Source organism: Aquarana catesbeiana, linkage group LG03, assembly GCF_042186555.1.
Source record: "Aquarana catesbeiana isolate 2022-GZ linkage group LG03, ASM4218655v1, whole genome shotgun sequence".
In the NCBI taxonomy this organism is placed as follows: domain Eukaryota; kingdom Metazoa; phylum Chordata; class Amphibia; order Anura; family Ranidae; genus Aquarana; species Aquarana catesbeiana.
This window is the reverse complement of record NC_133326.1, coordinates 664858708-664879902: the sequence shown is the minus strand read 5'-3', so window position 1 is coordinate 664879902 and position 21195 is coordinate 664858708. Positions and strand designations below refer to the sequence as shown.

The 21195-nt window shown below is 43.1% G+C and overlaps 1 protein-coding gene across 1 annotated transcript in view; it reads left to right on the top strand.

Annotated features, from left to right (window-relative positions):
* LOC141133437 (complement C3-like) overlaps nucleotides 1-21195 on the top strand; it is a 363837-nt gene that overhangs the window by 308285 nt on the left and 34357 nt on the right. Inside the window, exons 29-33 of the mRNA XM_073622825.1 lie at nucleotides 2302-2460; nucleotides 5071-5130; nucleotides 9832-9922; nucleotides 16620-16671; nucleotides 20125-20212. Of these exons, the coding sequence (XP_073478926.1) occupies nucleotides 2302-2460; nucleotides 5071-5130; nucleotides 9832-9922; nucleotides 16620-16671; nucleotides 20125-20212 (450 nt within the window). The remainder of the gene's footprint in view (nucleotides 1-2301; nucleotides 2461-5070; nucleotides 5131-9831; nucleotides 9923-16619; nucleotides 16672-20124; nucleotides 20213-21195) is intronic.

Here is a 21195-nt window from a genome sequence, read left to right as displayed (position 1 = left end):
GGAGGCCAGGAGGGTCATTCTGCATACTCAGGGGAGCTTGGCCAATCCCCAAGCAGTGGGACAGGCATGTTGGCTAAGCAGCCCTTAAAGTAGAAGTCCACCCTAAAACTAAAATCCCTGCATCTACAGACATCGACGATCTAACACTAGCCTATCTAGTCCGGTAAAGAAAAAATCAGTATACATACCTACACATCCGACAATGGAAGCCCCATAGTAACTCTATGGGTGAAGTCACTCCCCATTCATTTCACAGCCCTTGTCAGCTGAGTCCTCTGCCGAGCTTCCGCCTCTGGAGATCGGGTCGGATCAGCTTCAGAAAAGGTATGTATACGGATTTTTTCTTTACAGGTCTCGATAGGTTAGTTTTAGAATGTGCACGTCTGTAGATGCAGGGATTTTAGTTTTAGGGTGGACTTACACTTTAAGTATGGATGAGTCATGGTGGCAGGAAGAGTCGAGTGGAAGATGGAGATGGAGTGCTGAGGAATCTGTCAGTGGCCTTGAGGGGCCCTTTAGGTCTATGGGGGGGCCTACAGGCCAGGGGCTTGGGCTGGCTCAGGAAGGATCCTGTCTGCAGTGTGGTGTGATTGAGACCACCACCTGGGAGCAGTGGGAGCAAGGAGAGGACAGTGAGTACATCAGCACACTCAGGAACACTACAAGGGGAAAGTCTGTCATATGTAGTCAGCCTTCTGGAGAAACAGCAGTGTGCTTCACCCCTTCATCCTTGTCCTGAGAGATCTCCAGAGCAGCCAGGAGGGCTGGTAGGACCTGCTGAGTAGTGGAGCTGGGACCAGATCCAGAGAAGGAGGGGATACACTACTGCAAGCAGTTATTTTAAGTTTGGGCTGCTTTTCCAGAAGGGCCCAGGGCCCTTAGTCTGTAATGGACTTTTGCTATTAATCTACAAAGGACTGTGAGTTTATACAGAAGGAAGCAGTTCAGGATTTTTGTACAGAGACAGGACGATTGTCCCCAAATTTTGCTGTGTTCATCATCTGCTGGCCATCCTATAAATACCTTCCCACTTCCAAGTTGTTATACACTAATATAAACATAAAAAACAAGTTACGTGTTGCCTGGCTGTGCAGAGGTAGGAGAGTCAGTTTCCAACGGCCCCTACTGGGGTAGTGCTACGTTAGCATATAAGCACTGCAATGTAGCTAATTGGCTTCTTGTACTGCTTCCCACTCCCCCTGAGTTTTGCTGCACAGGAGATCACAGCCACTTGCAATACTTGCGTGTAAAATTAGGCAGGCTGGTTGTACTCAAGTTGATCGATCAACTTGTGTACATTCAGCCTACCCATACGTCGTTCAAATCTCTGCTGAAACAATGTATTAAATAATTCAGAAATGTATTATTCTGTGTTTATATATCTGCCTGGAGTATAATAAAAGATGAGATGTACCCAGAGTAGTAATAATGCCCCCTGCTCTATAAAGCTAAATTATTTTCAATAATAATCATGAATAAATTAGGCATTAAGCAAATAATAATTTACAAAATACATAGACAGTGATAGTTGCAGTCAGTGTAGTGTCCCCTTTTGATGGTTCTCGGGTTAGAAGTTTCCCCTTACATTGGAAGTGAGTGGAATAGTGGCCCTTCACACTGGTGGTCAGTGGGATAAGGACCTCCTCACTTTTGTAATCAGTAGGAAATATGGCCCTCTTACAGACAACTGAAAAGTAGCTTTTTTGACACTACTAACATTGTTGTTAGTGGTTACTTACCTGAGAGACACAGGGAGAGGCTCAACTTTTTCTATTAGAATGACACTGTTGTGATCTGCCAAAACAATTAAGGCACCATTAGGCAGAAAATTAGTAGGAAACTATTCCTTGCTGAAGGAAACCGTAGCAAATTCTGCAGGAACCCAAAGGTTCCATGTAATCCGTATCGAGAAAGGCTAATGTGGTGGTTACTTTTTCCCACAAGAATTACTTTTTTGTGTCCAGCCAAAACTATGCAGGCACTATTAAGGAGAAAATCAGTCAGACACTGTTCCCTGCTGAACGAACCCCTAGCAATCTCTAGAGGAACCTTAAGGTTTCAAGAAATCCTTGTTGAGAAAGGCTAATCTAGTACTAGTTACGGTAGTCAAATTCAACTGGATTTGTCCTGTAATGTTTAAAGAAGTTTTGCTCCTCATCCAAATAGTTTATTAATCGCTGTAAAAATTTTGTCATGAACCTATCACATTATTTACATCCCTTCCTCAGCAATTTGACAAGAATTTACACCCTTTGCCTTGTAATTCAAATTATAACACCTATCCCATCTGCCTGTTTCTAGACAACCGTCATGGTGTTTGAAGCTTTGGCCAAGTACCAAGAGGCCATGGAAAATAAGATGGCGTTGGAAATGGATATATCCATCCAGCTTCCCGAGAGGAAAGAACCTACTAAATACTGCCTTAACCTGCAAAATAATCTAAATGCCCGATCTGATGAGGTAAGACCCACGCGAAGACTTTGAAGGCAGTATTTGCAATGTCATGTTATTTTTATCTATAGTATGAGAACCTAAAACTATGTGTGTATGTATATATATATATATATATATATATATATATATATATATATATATATAAAAAACAACTGGACACGTTCTCGAATGCAAAATTCTATTTATACCAAATGCTCTTCAAGGCATAACAATGAATACAGTACAGTTACGAGCATATCATGCTCTTCATCAGGCTTCGTGCCTTCGGGCTCTTTCCTACCCAAAGTCTCTCCAAGATTCTGGGTCCCAATTGAGGACTTACAAATCCAGACAGTACTGAAATCTGACCTCTCCTTTCTGATAGGACTACCCCAGAACCCTTCACTCTTCATTGGTGAGAATCTCTGACCAATAACAATGTCTCATCACCTCTCCTTTAAAGGGACCACAAACCAAATATATATATATTTGTGTGTATATATATACACACACACACACTGTACATTTTTCTATAGTGAAGCAAAACTATATAGGATAATTATTAATCGGTAGAATAAGTAATGGGTTAGAGTGGGGAAGAAGATGTGTAGATAATGTTCACTTAAAGCAGTGGTCTCCAAACCTTCTAAACCAAGGGCCATTTTACTGTCTTTCAGACTTTAGGGAGGTTAGATTGCGGCAAGAGGGAATAGAAAATGTCCTTTTATCAATGGGAGTAAACAATGCCCCATCTTTGGTATTAGGGGAGGAATAGTGCCATTGGGAGAAATTGTACACCATCATTGGTGTCATTGGGAGGAGTTGTACCCCATCTTTGGTGTCATTGGGAGGAATTGTACCCCATCTTTGGTGTCAGTGGGAGGAATACTACCCCATCATAGGTGTCATTGGGAGGAATAGTGCCCCATCATTTATGTCTTTGGGGGGAATAGTGCCCCATCATTGGTGTCATTGGGAGGAATTGTGCCCCATCATTGGTGTCAGTGAAAGGAAAAGTTTGCCATTGTTGGTGTCGATGGGAGGAATAGTGCTCCATTGTTGGTGTCAGTGGATGAAATAGTGCCCTGAGTGCCTGATAAAGACAAGTAAAGTGTTGCTGCCCACAAGTCACAGTTTGGAGATCACTGACTTAGTGCAAAGAGGAGAAAATAACTCCTAACAATGCTGTCTGGACAGAGCTCAAGGGTAAGAACACTGTAAATGGATGTTCCAAACAGGTATTAACTATAACCACTGGCTAACTATCGCTAACTAATTAGTGATTGGCTGAGAGGATAAATATTCACAACTCAGTTTATTAAAGCTTCTACTTCAGACTGTTGAAGCCCTCTCAACTATAGTTGGCAAAAGCAATCAAAATAGTTTAAACTGCTTAAGGACCAGCCGCCACAGTTGTACTGCGTCAGGTTGGCTCCCATGCGTAAATGGCCATCATTGTACGTCGGCCGCTTTAAAAGCTCAAAGGGGCGAGCGCCCGCGGCGTGGCAATGGAGCCGATGTGCGTGCCTGGCGGCCGCGATGTCCACCGCGTAACCACGATCACTCCTGAGAGAGACAGAACGGAGATCTGTCAATGTAAACAGACAGATCTCCGTTGTTTATACTGATTATGAACAGCGATCTGTCTCCTTCTCCAGGCAGTCTATTCCCCCACAGTTAGAAACACCTCCCTAGGAGGCACATTTAACCCCTTGATTGCCCCCTAATGTTAACCCCTTCTCTGCCAGTGACATTGATACAGTGTTCAGTTCGCTGTATAGATGTCAATGGTTCCAAAAGTGTCCAAACTGTCCCCCGCAATGTCGCAGTTCCGCTAAAAATTGCAGATCATCGCCATTACTAGTAAAAAAAAAAAAATTATAATAACAATGCCATAAATCTATCCCCTATTTTGTAGATGCTATAACTTTTGTGTAAACGAATCAATATACGCTTATTGCGATTTTTTTTTTTACCAAAAATATGTAGAAGAATACATATCAGTCTAAAATGAGGAAGAAATGTGTTTTTTAAATTTTTTTTGGAAGATATTTATTATAGCAAAAAATAAAAAATATAGCTTTTTTTTCAAAATTGTCGGTCTTTTTTTGTTTATAGCACAAAAAATAAAAACCGCAGAGGTGATCAAATACCACCAAAAGAAAACTCTATTTGTGGGAAAAAAAGAACATAGATTTTGTTTGGGTACAACGTCGGTCAGTAATTTTTGAAAAACTCAGAAAGATAAAAAAACTTAGGCCGCCTAAAGTCTAGATGTTTTGAGCAGTTCCATTATTAAACTAAGGATGCCATTACTTAAAGGATGATTTAAAGTGATACTAAAGAAATTTTTTTTTCTTTTAAAATATAAAAGATGTTATACTTGTGGGTAGATAGGGATGCGGGTGGTTAGAACAGTTAGTGGGCATTTTTTCCCTTAATGCAGGGACTGTTCTGTATGTAGGTAAAAAAAAAACTCTAGAACCACTTTAAGGTCAAGAATGGGTGACCGATGTGAACTCACATGATGGAGCAGGTTTGAGCAGAGGGGTCTCTATGAGTGGTGGATAACAGATGGTAAAGCTATTACATCTAGAATATAACTATGCTGAAATGTGATCTCTTTTCTCCCTGCAGACAAACATAAATAGTGATTTTGTGGTGAAGGCGACGGGGAAGGGGCGAGCTTCTCTAACAGTGAGTTTATGAATTTTTGTCAATTGCCAATTTATATTTTTACAAAAAAGTGTGGAAGGTTTTTTTAGTGCATTAAGAGTAACCCCAAAAATCTGTGGAGATAGGCCCCAGCAATGTGTAGTCTTCCAGTACCACCACCACCACCAAATGTGTTGACCTGCCATTCTCATCCAAGGTTCCATTGAACCCTAGGGTTCCTCCAGAGGTTACTTGGGCTTCCTTGAACCAAGCTAATTGACCTCCCGTTTGATGGTGTCTGCATAATTCTGTGCCAGTGCCACTTGGCAGACCTAGCTGCATGACACCAAGGATCTTTTAAGCTGCCTATAACTGTGGACATTCCTCACACTCATCACAACTGTAAGAGGCGTTATTCTCACTGGCCACCCGTGTAATGGACATTCTTCCCACTGACCACCAATGTAAAGGACATTTGCCCATTGACCCCCAGTTGATTAGTTTGGAACAATTTGTTTTAGCAGGGGTTCCCTGAGACCTGAACATTATTTCAAGGGTTGAGAAAGGCTGGTGTAGACCCACAAGAACACCTCAACACAGTTTGGAAAAATAAAATGGTTGTGAACCCTTACATATGCCCAGTAAAGTGATTAGCCTCAGGTGATACAAAGAGATTCAATCCTCCTACACAAGTTGTATCTGTTTATCTGCACTCTTCTCTACATTTGTCCAGAATGTATAAGGCTTGTTTGGGCTGTCAGAAAACAGGGGGTGGAGAACTGAAATTACATTCTGCAGAGCTCAGTGAGGAGAGCTCTGAGAGCTGATTGGAGGGAAGGGACACACCCCGCTTCATACAGCACACAGGAACAAAGCTGAGGCTGTCAATCATAGACTGTGTGCTGGAGCTCCCTCTCTTGTTACCTCTTGGTGCCAGGAAAGCTTGTCAGAAGCGACTCATGCATACAGTAGAGGAACAAGGTAGCAAACAGAAATGACATCTAGTGCTCTGCATTGTACACACTATAGAGGGATATGCTTTGTTCATATTTCATGTCTGAGTTTTTACAACCACTTTAAATAAAATACAGTAGAAATAAAAAACATCAGCACACATAATATGTATGTGTATAAAAGGTACTATTATGCCGCATACAGATAATCGGACATTCTGGCATCCGACAGATGTTGGCTCAAACTTATCTTGCATACACACGGTCACACAAATGTTGTCGGAAATTGGTGACGTACAAGACGTACGACAAGCTGAGAAAAATTAAGTTCAATAGCCAGTGCAGGCCTTCTGTACACACGCTTGGAATTTCTGACAACAAGTTTTATTGTCTGAAAATTTGAGAACCAGCTCTCAAACATTTGTTGTTGGAAATTCCAACCGCGTGTACGCGGCATTAGACTAGACAAAGTTTGAAGGAATTCTTGTTAATCCAAGGAAATTGCTTGACCACAGTGAGGGTATGAATATAACCAGAAGTGTCCCCTTTAGTATAATGATGTCTTTTTAGTTTTTTGTATTATGGTACCATATATAATTTTTTACGGAGTAAGCGTTTAATAATTCCACTAACAACCTGTTACAGGTCCCTACCTTCCTGAACAACATTATACAATCAACTACTCAATTCACGACTGTCCATGCCCATGACAACACGCCCTCCCTCATGCAATAGGAGTCAGTAAAATGTGTTTTGCGGGGCGTTTTAATCTCCCATAGTACGCACCTTAAACACAAATCCACCACGGAAATTACCTCTTTGTACCACGTAATCTCTAGAATTGGATCGTAAATGCTCTGGCTCTAAAGGAAACCCTGCTCCGTCTCTTTAACTATACGTCAACTTAGAGACCGCCGGTTTATGGCAGCGACCGGCTGCTTTGAACCTCCTACATGTTGGAAAAAAAATGTGTTTCTTTGCTGGCCCATCACCTGCCACCAAATTTAATGCTGCTATCCGGAACACCCCTAACAGTATCACTCTCAAACCCATTGAAATTTCCTCTATGTTTCAAAATTACTTCTCCGCATTGTATAATAATAAAGGACAGTATGCTGATCTCCCTATGAAAAAAGAATAAGCTTTGAGAGTGGTAGGGAACGCCAGGTAGAATGGATGCAGCTCCTCTCAAATTAGGTCTTGAGATCCTAATGCACATATAAAAAAGAAACACAAGAGGGCGCCTCCATCTTGGTGTAGCGATTTAATTAAAAAGGAATAAAAAACAATTAAAATGCACTCACTAGATAAAAGTAGATCAAGGCTTGTCATAGACCCATATAGACCTTCATAGGATCACCGTGAGGCTGCAGAGCTCAGCAGACACGTCGCTGGTTGAAGCAGAGTTCTAGAAGGAAGTGCAGCTGTCAGGCTTCAGGCTGGAACATAAGCATCAGCAGCTTCCAGAGGTGGTAAAATGGCTGTGGCTTTAAAACAGCACCTCTCTCAGCTGGGTGAAGACAGGAAGTGGACGGGATGTGGCTACATGTTTCAGGGCAGAAAAAAGGGCCCCTTTATCAAACCATAGGAAGAAGATTGGCCAAAGAACAAGTCTTTATGTGCTGTGAGGAGGGGGAGGGGGCGAAGTAGGAGGCCAGTACTATTAACTCTTGTTTAACCGAAAATGTGTGCTGGACACTGCATTTGTCAATGGGATACATAAGGCTAATGTTAATTGATCCTTGAGCGACCAATACTGTTCAAAAAAACTGAGAAATAAAATGTGAATAATTTTATTTCTCAGTATCTGACCCAACATCTTCTTTCTCTGTGGGATTGATTTGTCATTCCACTCAAACTGTCACACTGACCAGGCCCTTTCACTCCTATATTTGACAACACCTCTTTCTGCCCTGGACTACAGACTAACAAGGTGGCGTTTCTATCTCCGCAAACCCAACTACATAATTTTTATCCTGACAGCACCATCTCATGATACCAACTGCATTTCTCTTCACCCTCAGCTCCTAGCCTATGGTGGTTTCCTCAGCTCCAACTTACTGTTTCCTCCACAAACTTAAGATGGAATCCCATAGGGTGCACGCCCTCACCCCATTGGAAGATTTTTTCTCCTGTGATGCACCTCAAAACCATACTGTATCCCAATTATGTGGAAACATGAGGGAGGGAACTGCGGAGGAGAACTCTTGTTCCCATTCAAGTGGGAAAATATCTTGGAACCTCGCTTTCCAAAGAGTACTGGAGGAAATGCTTCCACTTTACCCATAAGCTGTCCATGTCCTCTTATTTTTAAGAAAAAAGTTAAAAATTGTATCTCTTTGGTGTCACGGTACTACTTACAGTGAGCCCACAGGCAAGCAGGTGACACGGGATCCCCCAGGGCGTGGAGTCTAAGGGCCAGCTGGTATTCTGCCAGGGACCCCCTCACGAAGGTTTGGGCTTAGCTGCGTGCTGACCCCAGGTCACGACCCCCGGGTTCACCCTGCTCACTAGGGAGGTACCAGAAGACACTGTCAGACAAGGATGGATGGATGAAACAAAGGAGAACCGGATAGCGAGCCAAGGTCAAGGCGGGCTGCAGACAACGTAATCAGAACAAGCTGAGTCGGTACACAAGAGATCAGTTCACGAGAGGTTAGGTTAAAGCAGGTTAAAAGAAGGGAGCTCAGAAACAATCGTTGCTCAAGCAACAGAAAGTGGTCTGAGAGGGATTTAAATAGAAAAGTACATGAGGGGCTGGACAGGAAGTAGCAGGAAGGAATTATATATTAAGCAACAGGTGAGGCCGGAGACACCCATAGCTGCAGAGTGCGGCAGAGCTGAACACAAGCTAGTGCCAGCTGACCCACAACAGTAAAGGTAAGACACAGATCAACTCCTCAGCTGATCTGTGACATTTGGTACTGGACCCCATTTGACCTCAATCACATATACCCATCTACTTCTAATATTTTCTAGAGATGCCGGCAAGGTGAGAGCTCTTACCTATACATATGGTGGGAATGCAGTTTGATCTTGCCAGTTTGGCACAATGTATTCCATTCCTACAGCTCCATGTGCATCTCTGAGGTCCAGTCTTCCCTGACCATAGCCCTGTTGTCCATAATCAATGGGTCCATCTCCAAAATTAAAAAAGGCATTTTACAGCATTGTCTTTTAGCGGCCCGGGTGGTTATATCCCGACGTTGGAAATCCACTTCCCCACCTCACCTCCAGAATGCAACTAGATTTTGAATGAGATCATGGCTATGGAGACCTTGGTCATGGAAGATTGCCCTGATTCAGAGAAGATGTTAGCGATTCTTCCACTTTCCGAACCTTAGTTGCAAAACAATTGGCACACTTTCTTGGAGGCTTCCTCAAACGGTTTCAGTTTCAGATTTTCCATTTCAGATTCTCCCTTTTCAGACCCTCCCCTTTCCTTCTCAGACCCTCTCACGCTCCCTTACGTTATCTACCCATTCTCTCCTATAAGTTCCTCTGCACATTACAATCCCCATTGTTTTTTTCTTTTCAGGTATGTTTTTTTTCCAACTTGCCTTCATAGTGGTTGCCAGGCATTTTGTTTGTAACAAGGTTACTGCTTAACCTAGGCATTACTCTGATCATAAATAATTTATACATCATTTTGTTTTTATGTTACAACATCGTAATTTTTTTAACCCTTCTGTATATAAAAATTTTGAAAAATCTTGAATAAAAAGTTTTTTGGCTGATAATTTCACTAAGCTTAATTAAGTGTCTTTTTAACTGATATCACTATGTCCAGGTGACAGCAGTATACTATGAAATAGTGACAGAGAAAGAAAGTGAATGCAATCCTTTTGATTTTACCATCACAGCAAGAGATGGGTCTCATGGTGAGTATACATTTTGGTGTATATACACACTGCATGCTTGATTTTAGATAAGTGTTAAGATTTCAAACAGCCTTTGGTTCTCCCATAGACATTAAGGAGTTTAAAGAGCTAAGTGGCCATAGCCATTCTGTAGGGGCTTATGAAAATCTCATAGTTAGGGGCATGAATCTATACTATTCCTCTATTACATGTACAGTTTAGGAAATGGTCTTTGGCTGCAGACACTATAAAACGGTGTTAATTAGTTGTTGCAACTAACCTTCTAGTTTTAAAGGGAAATTATGATACAATTTAGTCAGTATTATCTATTTTTTTATGTACAAGTTTAAAAGATATTTTTTTTAATTTGTTTTAAAATCTTTCATTTTCAAATAAACAAGTGATGTAACCCACAACATGAAATTTGCATAGAATGCTGGGCTTTGTAAAGATAATGCCAAGCGCAAGCTACTCATTTTCTGACTGTCTTTGTCTAACTGAAAATCCAGAAAGGCTGTATGTGCGGAACAGGTGGGAATAAGTGCTTTCTCTTACTCATTCAGCTTTATGTGTACAAGTGCATCTCAAAAAATTAGAATATCATCACAAAGTTAATTTATTTCAGTAATCCAATTCAAAATGTGAAAATCATATATTATATAGATTCATTACACACAGAGTGATATATTTCAAGGATTTCTTTCTTTTAATTTTGATCATGGCGTACAGCTAGTGAAAACCCCAAATTCAGTATCTCAGAAAATTTGAATATTACATAAGACCAATAAAAAAAAAGATTTTTAATACAGAAATGTTGGCTTACTGAAAAGTATGTCCATGTACAGTATAGTATGCACACAATACTTGGTCAGGCTCCTTTTGCATGAATTACTGCATCAATGTGGCGTGGCATGGAGGCGATCAGCCTGTGGCACTGCTGAAGTGTTATGGGAGCCCAGGTTGCTTTGATAGATAGCGGCCTTCAGCTCATCTGCATTGTTGGGTCTGTTGTCTCCCATCTTCCTCTTGACAATACCCCACAGATTCTCTATGTGGTTTAGGTCAGGCGAGTTTGCTGGCCAATCAAGCACAGTGATACAATGATCATTAAACCAGGTATTGGTACTTTTGGCAGTGTAGGCAGGTGCCAAGTCCTTCTGGAAAATGAAATCAGCATCTCCATAAAGCTGGTCAGCAGAGGGAAGCATAAAGTGCTCTAGAATTTCATGGTAGAGGGCTGCGCTGACTTTGTACTTGATAAAACACAGTGGACCAACACCAGCAGATGACATGGCTCCCCAAATCATCACTGACTGTGGAAAATTCACATTGGAATTCATGCAACTTGAATTCTGTGCCTCTCCACTCTTCTTCCAGACTCTGGGACCTTGATTTCCAAATGAAATGCAAAATTTACTTTCATCTGAAAAGAGGACTTTGGACCACTGAGCAACATCTCCCTCAAATTCTTGAATGGCCTTTGCTTCACAATCCTCTCAAGACTGCAATTATCCCTGTTGCTTGTGCACCTTTTTTTACCACACCTTTTCCTTCCACTCAACTTTCCATTAATATGCTCAGATACAGCACTCTGTGAACAGCCAGCTTCTTTGGAAATTACCTTTTGTGACTTACCCTTCTTGTGGAGGGTGTCAATGACTGTCTTCTGGACAATTGTCAAGTCAGCAGTCTTCCCCATGATTGTGTAACCTGCTGAACCAGACTGAGAGACCATGTAAAGGCTCAGGAAACCTTTACAGGTGTTTTGAGCTAATTAGCTGATTAGAGTGTGACACCATTAGTCTACAATATTGAACTTTTTCACAATATTATAATCTTCTGAAATACTACATTTTGGGTTTTCACTAGCTGTAAGCCATAATCATCACAATTAAAATAAAGAAATGCTTGAAATATATCTCTCTGTGTGTAATGAATCTATTTAATATATGAGTTTCAGTTTTTTTGAATTGAATTACTGAAATAAATTAACTTTTGATGATATTCTAATTTTTGGAGATGCACCTGTATATGAGCTCCCACACAGACTATTCACAACAAAGCAGTAAACTCAGTCTGATTAAAAGGTAATCTAGAGCTCCTCCAGCTGGCTAGAAGTAGTAAGTATGAAAAAAAATCATAGGAGATATTACATATTTACCTGCCTAATAAATAAATAAATATATATATATATATATATATATATATATATATATATATATATATATATATATATATATATAATTTCCTGAGGTTAAACAAATAAAATATTTAAAAAAACGATTCTGTGTCCAAGATGGCGACCTGAACAGCAGCACAGAAATGGAGAGATCTACTGCTGATTGGCATATTTCTTTGCATACAACAACATCTGACCTGTTTTAGTGGACTACCCCCTGCTCTTGCTTCTGGGGATGTCAAGAGGGAAACAATCGCAAGGCAAGCCACGGATATCCAGTCATAGCTCCCCTGAAGAAGTGGTGGGAATGGTGGCTATATTGGCGCATTTTATGATAAACAAAAACACTATACATTCCCTTTATTAAGAAATTTTCACAAAACATCATTATCTGTAATGAAAATATTGCATCTTTAACCAAGGACGTAGAGTCCATGCACTGATGGCACTGATCTTGGTGTTCTCACCTCAGTAGGATGTGTATCCCACATAAATGGTTGCTAAAATGACAAGTTTAGAAAGAATATACTGTAGTTGACTAGACGGCTTATGTTAACAGGCAACTGTAATGGTGTGTGCACTTCCAACCTTGTGGCAACGAGCCCGTTCTTCTCAGCCATCATCAGTAGCAGACTTCACAAATGCTCCTTTGGCTGAATAGTCACAAATTGCCACAGCCACTTTTCAAATTCTTGTAGCAAGCCTTCCAAGAGGAGTGGAGGCTGTTACAACCACAAAGGCAGAAGGATAACTCTACATTATGGTATTACACATTTTAATATTAGAATGTGAATGTCCTACATGGCATGATGGTCAGGTGTCTACCAACCTTTGACCATGTAGTATATATAGCCTTTGTTCCACAAATTATGGAAACTTTTACTATAGGATGATATAACAAAGAGTACCCAGAGCACTGTGGGTTTTCTAAAGAAAAGGCACAGCAGATGTTACTTACTTTCAGACACTCCGTCTCTGACTGAACCTTCTGATGATGGTATATGAAGGGAGGTGGAGAGAGGGGGTAGATGACACTATTTGACTTAATTAGTAGAGTCCATTTACACTACTGCGGTGTTAGCACATGCGTGTTAACAACAAGCTGTTATGGCAGCCTATTCAAAATGCACCAGGAACAGTGCATATACCATTTCTGGCAAGCAATTCATGTCCATTGACAATGTGCTTTAGGATGCCTTTCAGAATGAATGCCACCCCATCGCACCCTAAGTTACTGAGCTCTGGGAGAGCAGGGTTTTTTTTCCTACCACCGCATGCAATGGCCGATCACCTCCTTTATACAACCCTAAGGGGTCAAACATGCCTTGCACTAAGGGTCGGTTCACACTGGGACGACTTGGGATCCGACTTGTACGCCCTCAAGTCGCCCCAGAAAGAGATTCACATTTAAGTGAATGGGAGCGTCTTAATAGACACTACTGAAGTCGCTCCGACTTCAGAGCGTACTCCCTGTACTACTTTGATCCGACTTTGATCCGACTTCAGCCTATTGACTATCATTGAAGTCGGATCAAAGTCGGATCGCCGTCTCGCATTATCCGACTTCGGCATGCGACTTGTGCTCAAATGATCTTGAGGGGGAACTCCGCGCCAAATTTTAAATAAAAATCCGGCATGGGTTCCCCCTCCAAGAGCATACCAGGCCCTTGGGTCTGGTATGGACCTTGAGGGGAACCCCCTACGCCGAAAAAGCGGCGTGGGGGGTCCCCCAATCCATACCAGACCCTTATCCGAGCACGCAGCCCGGCCGGACAGGAATGGGGGTGGGGGACGAGCCAGCGCCCCCCCCCATCCTGAACCGTACCAGGCCGCATGCCCTCAACATGGGGGGTTGATGCCTTGGGGAAGGGGGGCGCGCTGCGGCCCCCCCCACCCCAAAGCACCTTGTCCCCATGTTGATGAGGACAAGGGCCTCTTCCCGACAACCCTGGCCGTTGGTTGTCGGGGTCTGTGGGCTTATCGGAATCCGGGAGCCCCCTTTAATAAGAGGGCCCCCAGATCCCGGCCCCCCACCCTATGTGAATGAGTATGGGGTACATCGAACCCCTACCCATTCACCTAGGGAAAGTGTCAATTTAAAAAAAAACACTACACAGATTTTTAAAGTAATTTATTAGACAGCTCCGGGGGTCTTCTTCTGACTTCGGGGTCTCTCCGGTTCTTCTCCGTGCTCTCTGGGTCTTCTGCCGGGCTCCTCCGCTATTTTCTGCTCTTTTGCCGCTCTTTTGCTATAGCGGAGGAGCCCGGTCTGCTGCCTTCTTCTCTTTGGGGGTCTCTCCGGTTCTTCTCCGCGCTCTCCGGATCTTCTGCCGGGCTCCTCCGCTATTTTCTGCTCTTTTGCCGCTCTTTTGCTATAGCGAAGGAGCCCGGTCTTCAATCTTCTGCCTTCTGCCCTCTTCTCCTGATGTTGACACGACGCTCTCTGGGGCTGGAATGCACTCTGAGCGCTCCGCTCTGACTTATATAGGTGGTGACCACGCCCCCTTATGCCGTCACAGTCCCTGGGCATGCTGGGACTGTGACGTTTTAGGGGGCGTGGTCATCACCCAATGACCACGCCCCCTTATGCAGTCATAGTCCCAGCATGCCCAGGGACTGTGACGGCATAAGGGGGCGGGGTCACTGCCTATATAAGTCAGAGCGGAGCGCACAGAGAGCATTCTAGCCGGAGAGAGCGTCGTGTCAACATCAGAAGAAGAGGAGAGGGCAGAAGACGGAAGACCGGGCTCCTCCGCTTTAGCAAAAGAGCGGCAGAAGAGAGCGGAGGAGCCCGGAGGAAGATCCGGAGAGCGTGGAGAAGAACCGGAGAGACCCCCGAAGTCGGAAGATGACCCCCGGAGCTGTCTAATAAAATACTTTAAAAATCTATGTAGTGTTTTTTTTTAAATTGACACTTTTTCCCTAGGTGAATGGGTAGGGGTACGATGTACCCCATACTCATTCACATAGGGTGGGGGGCCGAGATCTGGGGGCCCCCTTATTAAAGGGGGCTCCCGGATTCTGATAAACCCTCCGCCCGCAGACCCTGACAACCAACGGCCAGGGTTGTCGGGAAGAGGCCCTTGTCCTCATCAACATGGCGACAAGGTGCTTTGGGTGGGGGGCCGCAACGCACCCCCTCCCCCAAGGCACCAACCCCCCATGTTGAGGGCATGCGGCCTGGTACGGTTCAGGAGGGGGGGGCGCTCGCTCGTCCCCACTCCCATTCCTGTCCGGCCGGGCTGCGTGCTCGGATAAGGGTCTGGTATGGATTGGGGGGGACCCCCCACGCCGTTTTTTCGGCGTAGGGGTTCCCCTCAAGGTCCATACCAGACCCAAGGGCCTGGTATGCTCCTGGAGGGGGAACTCATGCCGGTTTTTTATTTAAAATTTGGCGCAGAGTTCCCCCTAAAGATTCATACCAAACACAGTGGCGGGGATCCAAGTCGGATCCCCGTTCATTGAAAGTCGGACACATGTCGCAGGGCAAAGTCGGATCCACAAGTCGCGTTGAAGTCGCGTTGCAAAGTCGAGTTGAAGTCGTGTTGCCCCTGTGTGAATCGAGCCTTAGTGCCAATAATCCCTCCAATGGATCCTCTGTGATCTTTACTTTGCTCAAGGTATAGAAAAACGGTTTATGGCCAGCATGGGTTCCATCCACCGTGCTGCTTTAAACCTCAATCCGTATTAAAGACCAGTAGATGCAGAAATACATAAAAAAGACAAGAAAAGTGCCTCCTATAGTGCAGTATCCGAGGGATTCAAAAATAAAACATCTCCACCCCAGCTAGCAATAAACTCACATTTATTAAAACAATTAAAAGCATTGATACAAATCTGCAGTCTCACTCAGTAACGACCAGTCCACCGCCAGGCTCCACCTCTACTAGTTTCGCCACCGCCCACGTGGCTTCATCTGGAGGAGTGTGATATTTGTATTGTGAGATCTAAAGGCACCGCTGCGTGCAACTGCTAGTCTCAGGAGATTCAGAGTGAGATTTTGTGATTTCACTGCACTGTTGTTCACTGGTTTCTTTGCTGGAGACTCTGATCTAAAGGAAACAAAACCCCACCTCTACCAAGATGGCCACCTCCATACAGGCACAAAATTCAGAACAAGGCATGATAAATCAGTGTTGGAGGAAAGATTATCTGCAGGGAGACCATGGGCAATACTGGTCACTAGTCTTTTGTCCACTAGTTGGCTTTTTTGGGACATGGCTTCAACAGTTTAGTTCCTTTCTAAGGTTAACTTGAGCACACAGTTACAGCTTGTACTTTCAGATTAGCTATTTTGTAGCCAATGTAATAAAAAATACCTATAAAATAAAGCATCTAGTAAATATGTCTACCATTTATGTTTATTTATAACGTAGCCTTTTCAGAATTCAATAATGACTTCTCAATATGAATATATTTTTAAAATTTCACTTTCGGTTTGTAAATTGTAAATCGATTTCATTCAATTATTTAAATATCTTTTCCCCCTACTTTTATATGTTGATATAATTTACACAATGCACTTTTGTTCTTTTACAGTTAAAAGACCAGCTAACGCCTTGGGGACAATGTCTGTTGAGATCTGTTTCAGGTAAGCGATCTCTTTTAACAGACAATTGCTTGTCCCTCATCAGTGTTTTGCTACAGGATGGTCATTCACAATTTCATAGCATAGAACCAGGCTTTGGGCCTTAACAGACCAGCTAAAAATAAAAGTAGAATGCATTGTCAGTGAGTACAACTTTTAAGTGGCTATTGCAGTTTTTACATTTAGGGTCCATTTACATCTTTGCATTGTGGTAACACACATTACATACATCACTGCCTTCCAGTTTAATTCATTCTTATTAGTACCCCAAAACATAGCACTGCAACACAAATTAGACAAAATAGGTCTTTATTTTTAGGATTTTTGGTCATGTTTTGTTTATTTAGCAAAAAATAAGAAAACCCAGTGGTGATTAAATACCAGCAAAATAAAGCTCTAAAAAAATGATAAATATTTCATATGAGTACAGTGTTGCATACCCGCGCAATTGTCATTCAAAGTGCAACAGCACTGAAAGCTGAAAATTAGCCTGGTAAGGAAGGGGGTAAAAGTGTCTGGTATTGAGCAGGTTACGTAAAGTTCTTGAACTGTTCTTGAGCCTGGTCTGAAATTATTGAAGGGGTGCATGGTGGTACATGGCATATCAGAAGAACCAAGGCCGCTATGAAAGGTTAACTCAGCATGAGTTGGAGTCGGAGAGGAGTTGCTATGGGTAACAATGAATTGGTGGGAGGTGTAGAGCAGACGGTCAATAAGCGTGCTACATGGCATAGGTAACGGTCCTCCGGTAGTGAGCAGTTGGTTCCCAAGAAGCAAAAGGGACCGAACCCATGGAACAGAGACCCCATGTAAAACAAAACCAGAGAAATTCCCCGCTCCACTCACCAACCAGCCTGCTAACCAACTGAATTGTCCTGTCTAACAGTTTGCATTAACAACAGTTGTTTAGTTTGCACACATTTGTAAATACATGCGTAAGCTGCAAAGCCCCATCCAGGCACCCCAATATTTTCTGTAGTCCTAGCTCTAAATTTGAGAGCCTACACAGGGGCACCACAGTTATGCCCTGTACACACGGTAGGACTTTCCGACGGAATATGTGAGATCGGAGCTTGTTGTCGGAAATTCCGACCGTGCGTGGGCTCCATCTGACTTTTTCCATCGGAATTTCCGACACACAAACTTTGAGAGCATGCTATAAAATTTTCCGACAACAAAATCCGATCCTTTAAATTCCGATCGTGTGTAGACAAATCCGACAGACAAAGTGCATGCTCAGAATAAATTAAGAGACAAAGCTATTGGCTATTGCCCCGTTTATAGTCCCGACGTACGTGTTGTACGTCACCGCGTTCTTGACATTCGGAATTTCCGACCAACTTTGTGTGACCGTGTGTATGCAAGACAAGTTTGAGCCAACATCCGTCAGAAATCCATGGATTTTGTTGTCGGAATGTCCGATCAATGTCAGATCGTGTGTACGGGGCATTAGAGTTAGGACTACAGAAAATATTGGGGTACCTTGACAGGGGTCTGTAGCTTATGCATGTATTTGCAAACATGTGCAAACTCAACCCCTGTTTTTAACGCATACTGTTAGACAGGACAATTTGATTGGTTAGCAGGCTGGTCAGTAAGTTGAGCATGGAATTTCTCTGGTTTTCTTTTGCATGTGTTGCCCTTCCATGTGCTCTTTGCTGCAAATACCAGTTATAGGTGAGGGCAGTGGCCATTTGTTTGTATTGTAGAGACCTCATATACCTGGTTGCATGGTACAGGAGAGCTGTAGTAGTTAAAGTGGAGCATGCATGAGGCCTGCACTAGTGCTCGGAGTGAGGTGGCAGAGGTACGATGAACTGGTGGAGAGGGTATAGGCTCAGTAGTGTCCCTCTTAAACACAACATACATAAGGAAGGTGTGTAGTAACATGGGACAACACATTTTACAGTGAAACTCTGTACATTTATCTGCTGCACACAGTGTGCGGCTCATCTCTAAGCCAGGGTACCACCATAATGGGGACTTTCACATGAACGCGGCACCGCCTGGTCCGGGGCATTGATGATAGCGCACACAGGAAGAGGTATCTCCACATGCAGGGTAGGCCCCCGTCTACTGTACATGCTCTGTAGAAACTGAAACATGGACCTGTCATGAATCCACTCTGCTCTGATCAGCAGGGGATCAGCGGACAGATCCCGGCTGATCAAAATGAGGTCTGCCCCGTGTGATAGAGGCTTAACAGATAAGGACAACAAAGTATCTAATATTTGTCTGGTAAACAACATTAAGTCTTGATTAGTGTATTTCCTAAACAAATGACATTTGTTTCATCAAGCTGAGAACCTTTCAAGACAATAGGACAATTGCATAGAATTAGCTAAGTGTTTATATACTGTAAATTATTGGTTAAAAGAGCAGATATTTGCATTTGTTCCTATTGTGAACAGACCGCCTCAGACGATGCCCTATGATGAAAGGCGTAAGCCGGAGCTTGGTACACACTCACGTCACTTGCAGTTGCGGAGCTCCGGTTAGTGGAACGCACGCCAGTTCGAAGCTCCTGTACTGCAACCAAGCTATGCTAGCTCACATACCTGACTGGGTCAAGTGGTGTTTTTAAGCTTTCATTTTTAATAAAAATCACCCAGATTTACATTACGAGTACCCATCTCTTTTGTCCATGAGGATAACCTGTGGTTTACCATGGAGGAGGTAACTACTGCAACTTAATCTATTGGGAGCCGCTTACCCCCGGAGGGGCACAAGGATCAGGATACCCCATCACATGCTGAGCTAAGGAGGAGGTGAATGCCCTGAGGACTGCCACTACACTCACTGCATGCGATTTACCCCTGCAGGGGTGCAGGGATCTGGTGGGTGGGATCTGAAGGGGAGCACGGAAGTCACCTAAATTGCTACATAGGCATGAGTCAGTTTTGGACAAGCGCAAGTTACTTGAAACCTTGCCATTTTTGCACTACTAAAGACTGAACTTAAAATAAATTATTAACCACTAAACAGTTTTTATACATCTTTTTTACGCCACCCACCCCTACAGTATATTCATATAATTAAATCCAAACATTGCTAGGAGCCTGGCATGGCTTCCCAACACAGGAGAACACATCTTTAGAAGAATAGTTTGACCTTATCATCTGTCTAAACTTTTATACCAATGGACAAGATGGAGACTTAAATTTCACAAATATTAATTCCTAGTAAAATGTCAAAATTATTCTTCTATTACAATGCTACAATAATTGGCACCGCATTATCAGCACTAAAAATGCTGTACCAAAAGGATCCAGAAACAAAAGACTAACCTCATTACACAACAGGTTAGTGCAATTTTCTGCATCCCATAACAGCCAATCAGCTTTCAGTTTAAAGTAGGCTGTTTAGTTAAGTGATTGTTTGGGTCTTTGCATTTATTAGTTCCATTGTTCTTTGCTCCACCCTATGAAGTCAGGCGTACGATGTTCTCTTTCTCAGGTACCGTGGAGACAAAGACCTTACCATGTCTATTGTGGACGTGACCATGATGACGGGATACTCTCCAGATGTTGATGACTTAAAGCGGGTGAGCACTGAACACATGGTCCACCTATTATATTACTCAAAAGAAAGAACTATATATAAAGATATTTACACTCACCGGCCACTGTATTAGGTACACCTTGCTAGTACCGTGTTGAGCCCCCTTTTGCCTTCAGAGCTTCCTTAATTCTTCACGGCATAGATTCAACAAGGGTGGTCCAAATTGACATGATGGCATCACGCAGTTGCTGCAGATTTGTCGGCTGCACATCCATGATGCGAGTCTCCCAAAGGTGCTCTATTGGATTGAGATCTGGTGAGTGTGGAGACCATTGGAGTACAGTGACCTCATTGTCCAGTGGTGAGATGATTGGAGCTTTGTGACATGGTGCATTATCCTGCTGGAAGGAGCCATCAGAAGATGGGTACACTGTAGTCATAAAGGGATGGACATGGTCAGCAACAAAACTCAGGTAGGCCATGGAGCTTAAACAATGCTCAGTTGGTACTAAGGGGCCCAAAGTGTGCCAAGAAAATATCCCCCACACCATTACATCACCACCACCAGCCTGAACCGTTGATACAAGGCAGGATGGATCCATGTTTTCATGTTGTTTACATCAAATTCTGATTCTACCATCTGAATGTCACAGCTGAAATCGAGACTCATCAGACCAGGCAACGTATTTCCAATCTTCTATTGTTCAATTTTGGTGAGCCTGTGTGAGTTGTAGCCTGAGTTTCCTGCTCTTAGCTAACAGGAGTGGCACCCGGTGTGGTCTTCTGCTGCTGTAGCCCATCTGCTTCAAGGTTCGATGTGTTTTGCATTTAGAGATGGTATTCTGCATATCTTGGTTGTAACGAGTGTTTTTTTGAGTTACTGTTGCCTTTCTATCAGCTCGAACCGGTCTGCCAATTCTCCTCTGACCTCAACAAGGCATTTTCCTCCACACAACTGCCGCTCACTGGATATTTTCTCTTTTTTGGACCATTCTCTGTAAACCCGTGAGATGGTTGCTCATGAAA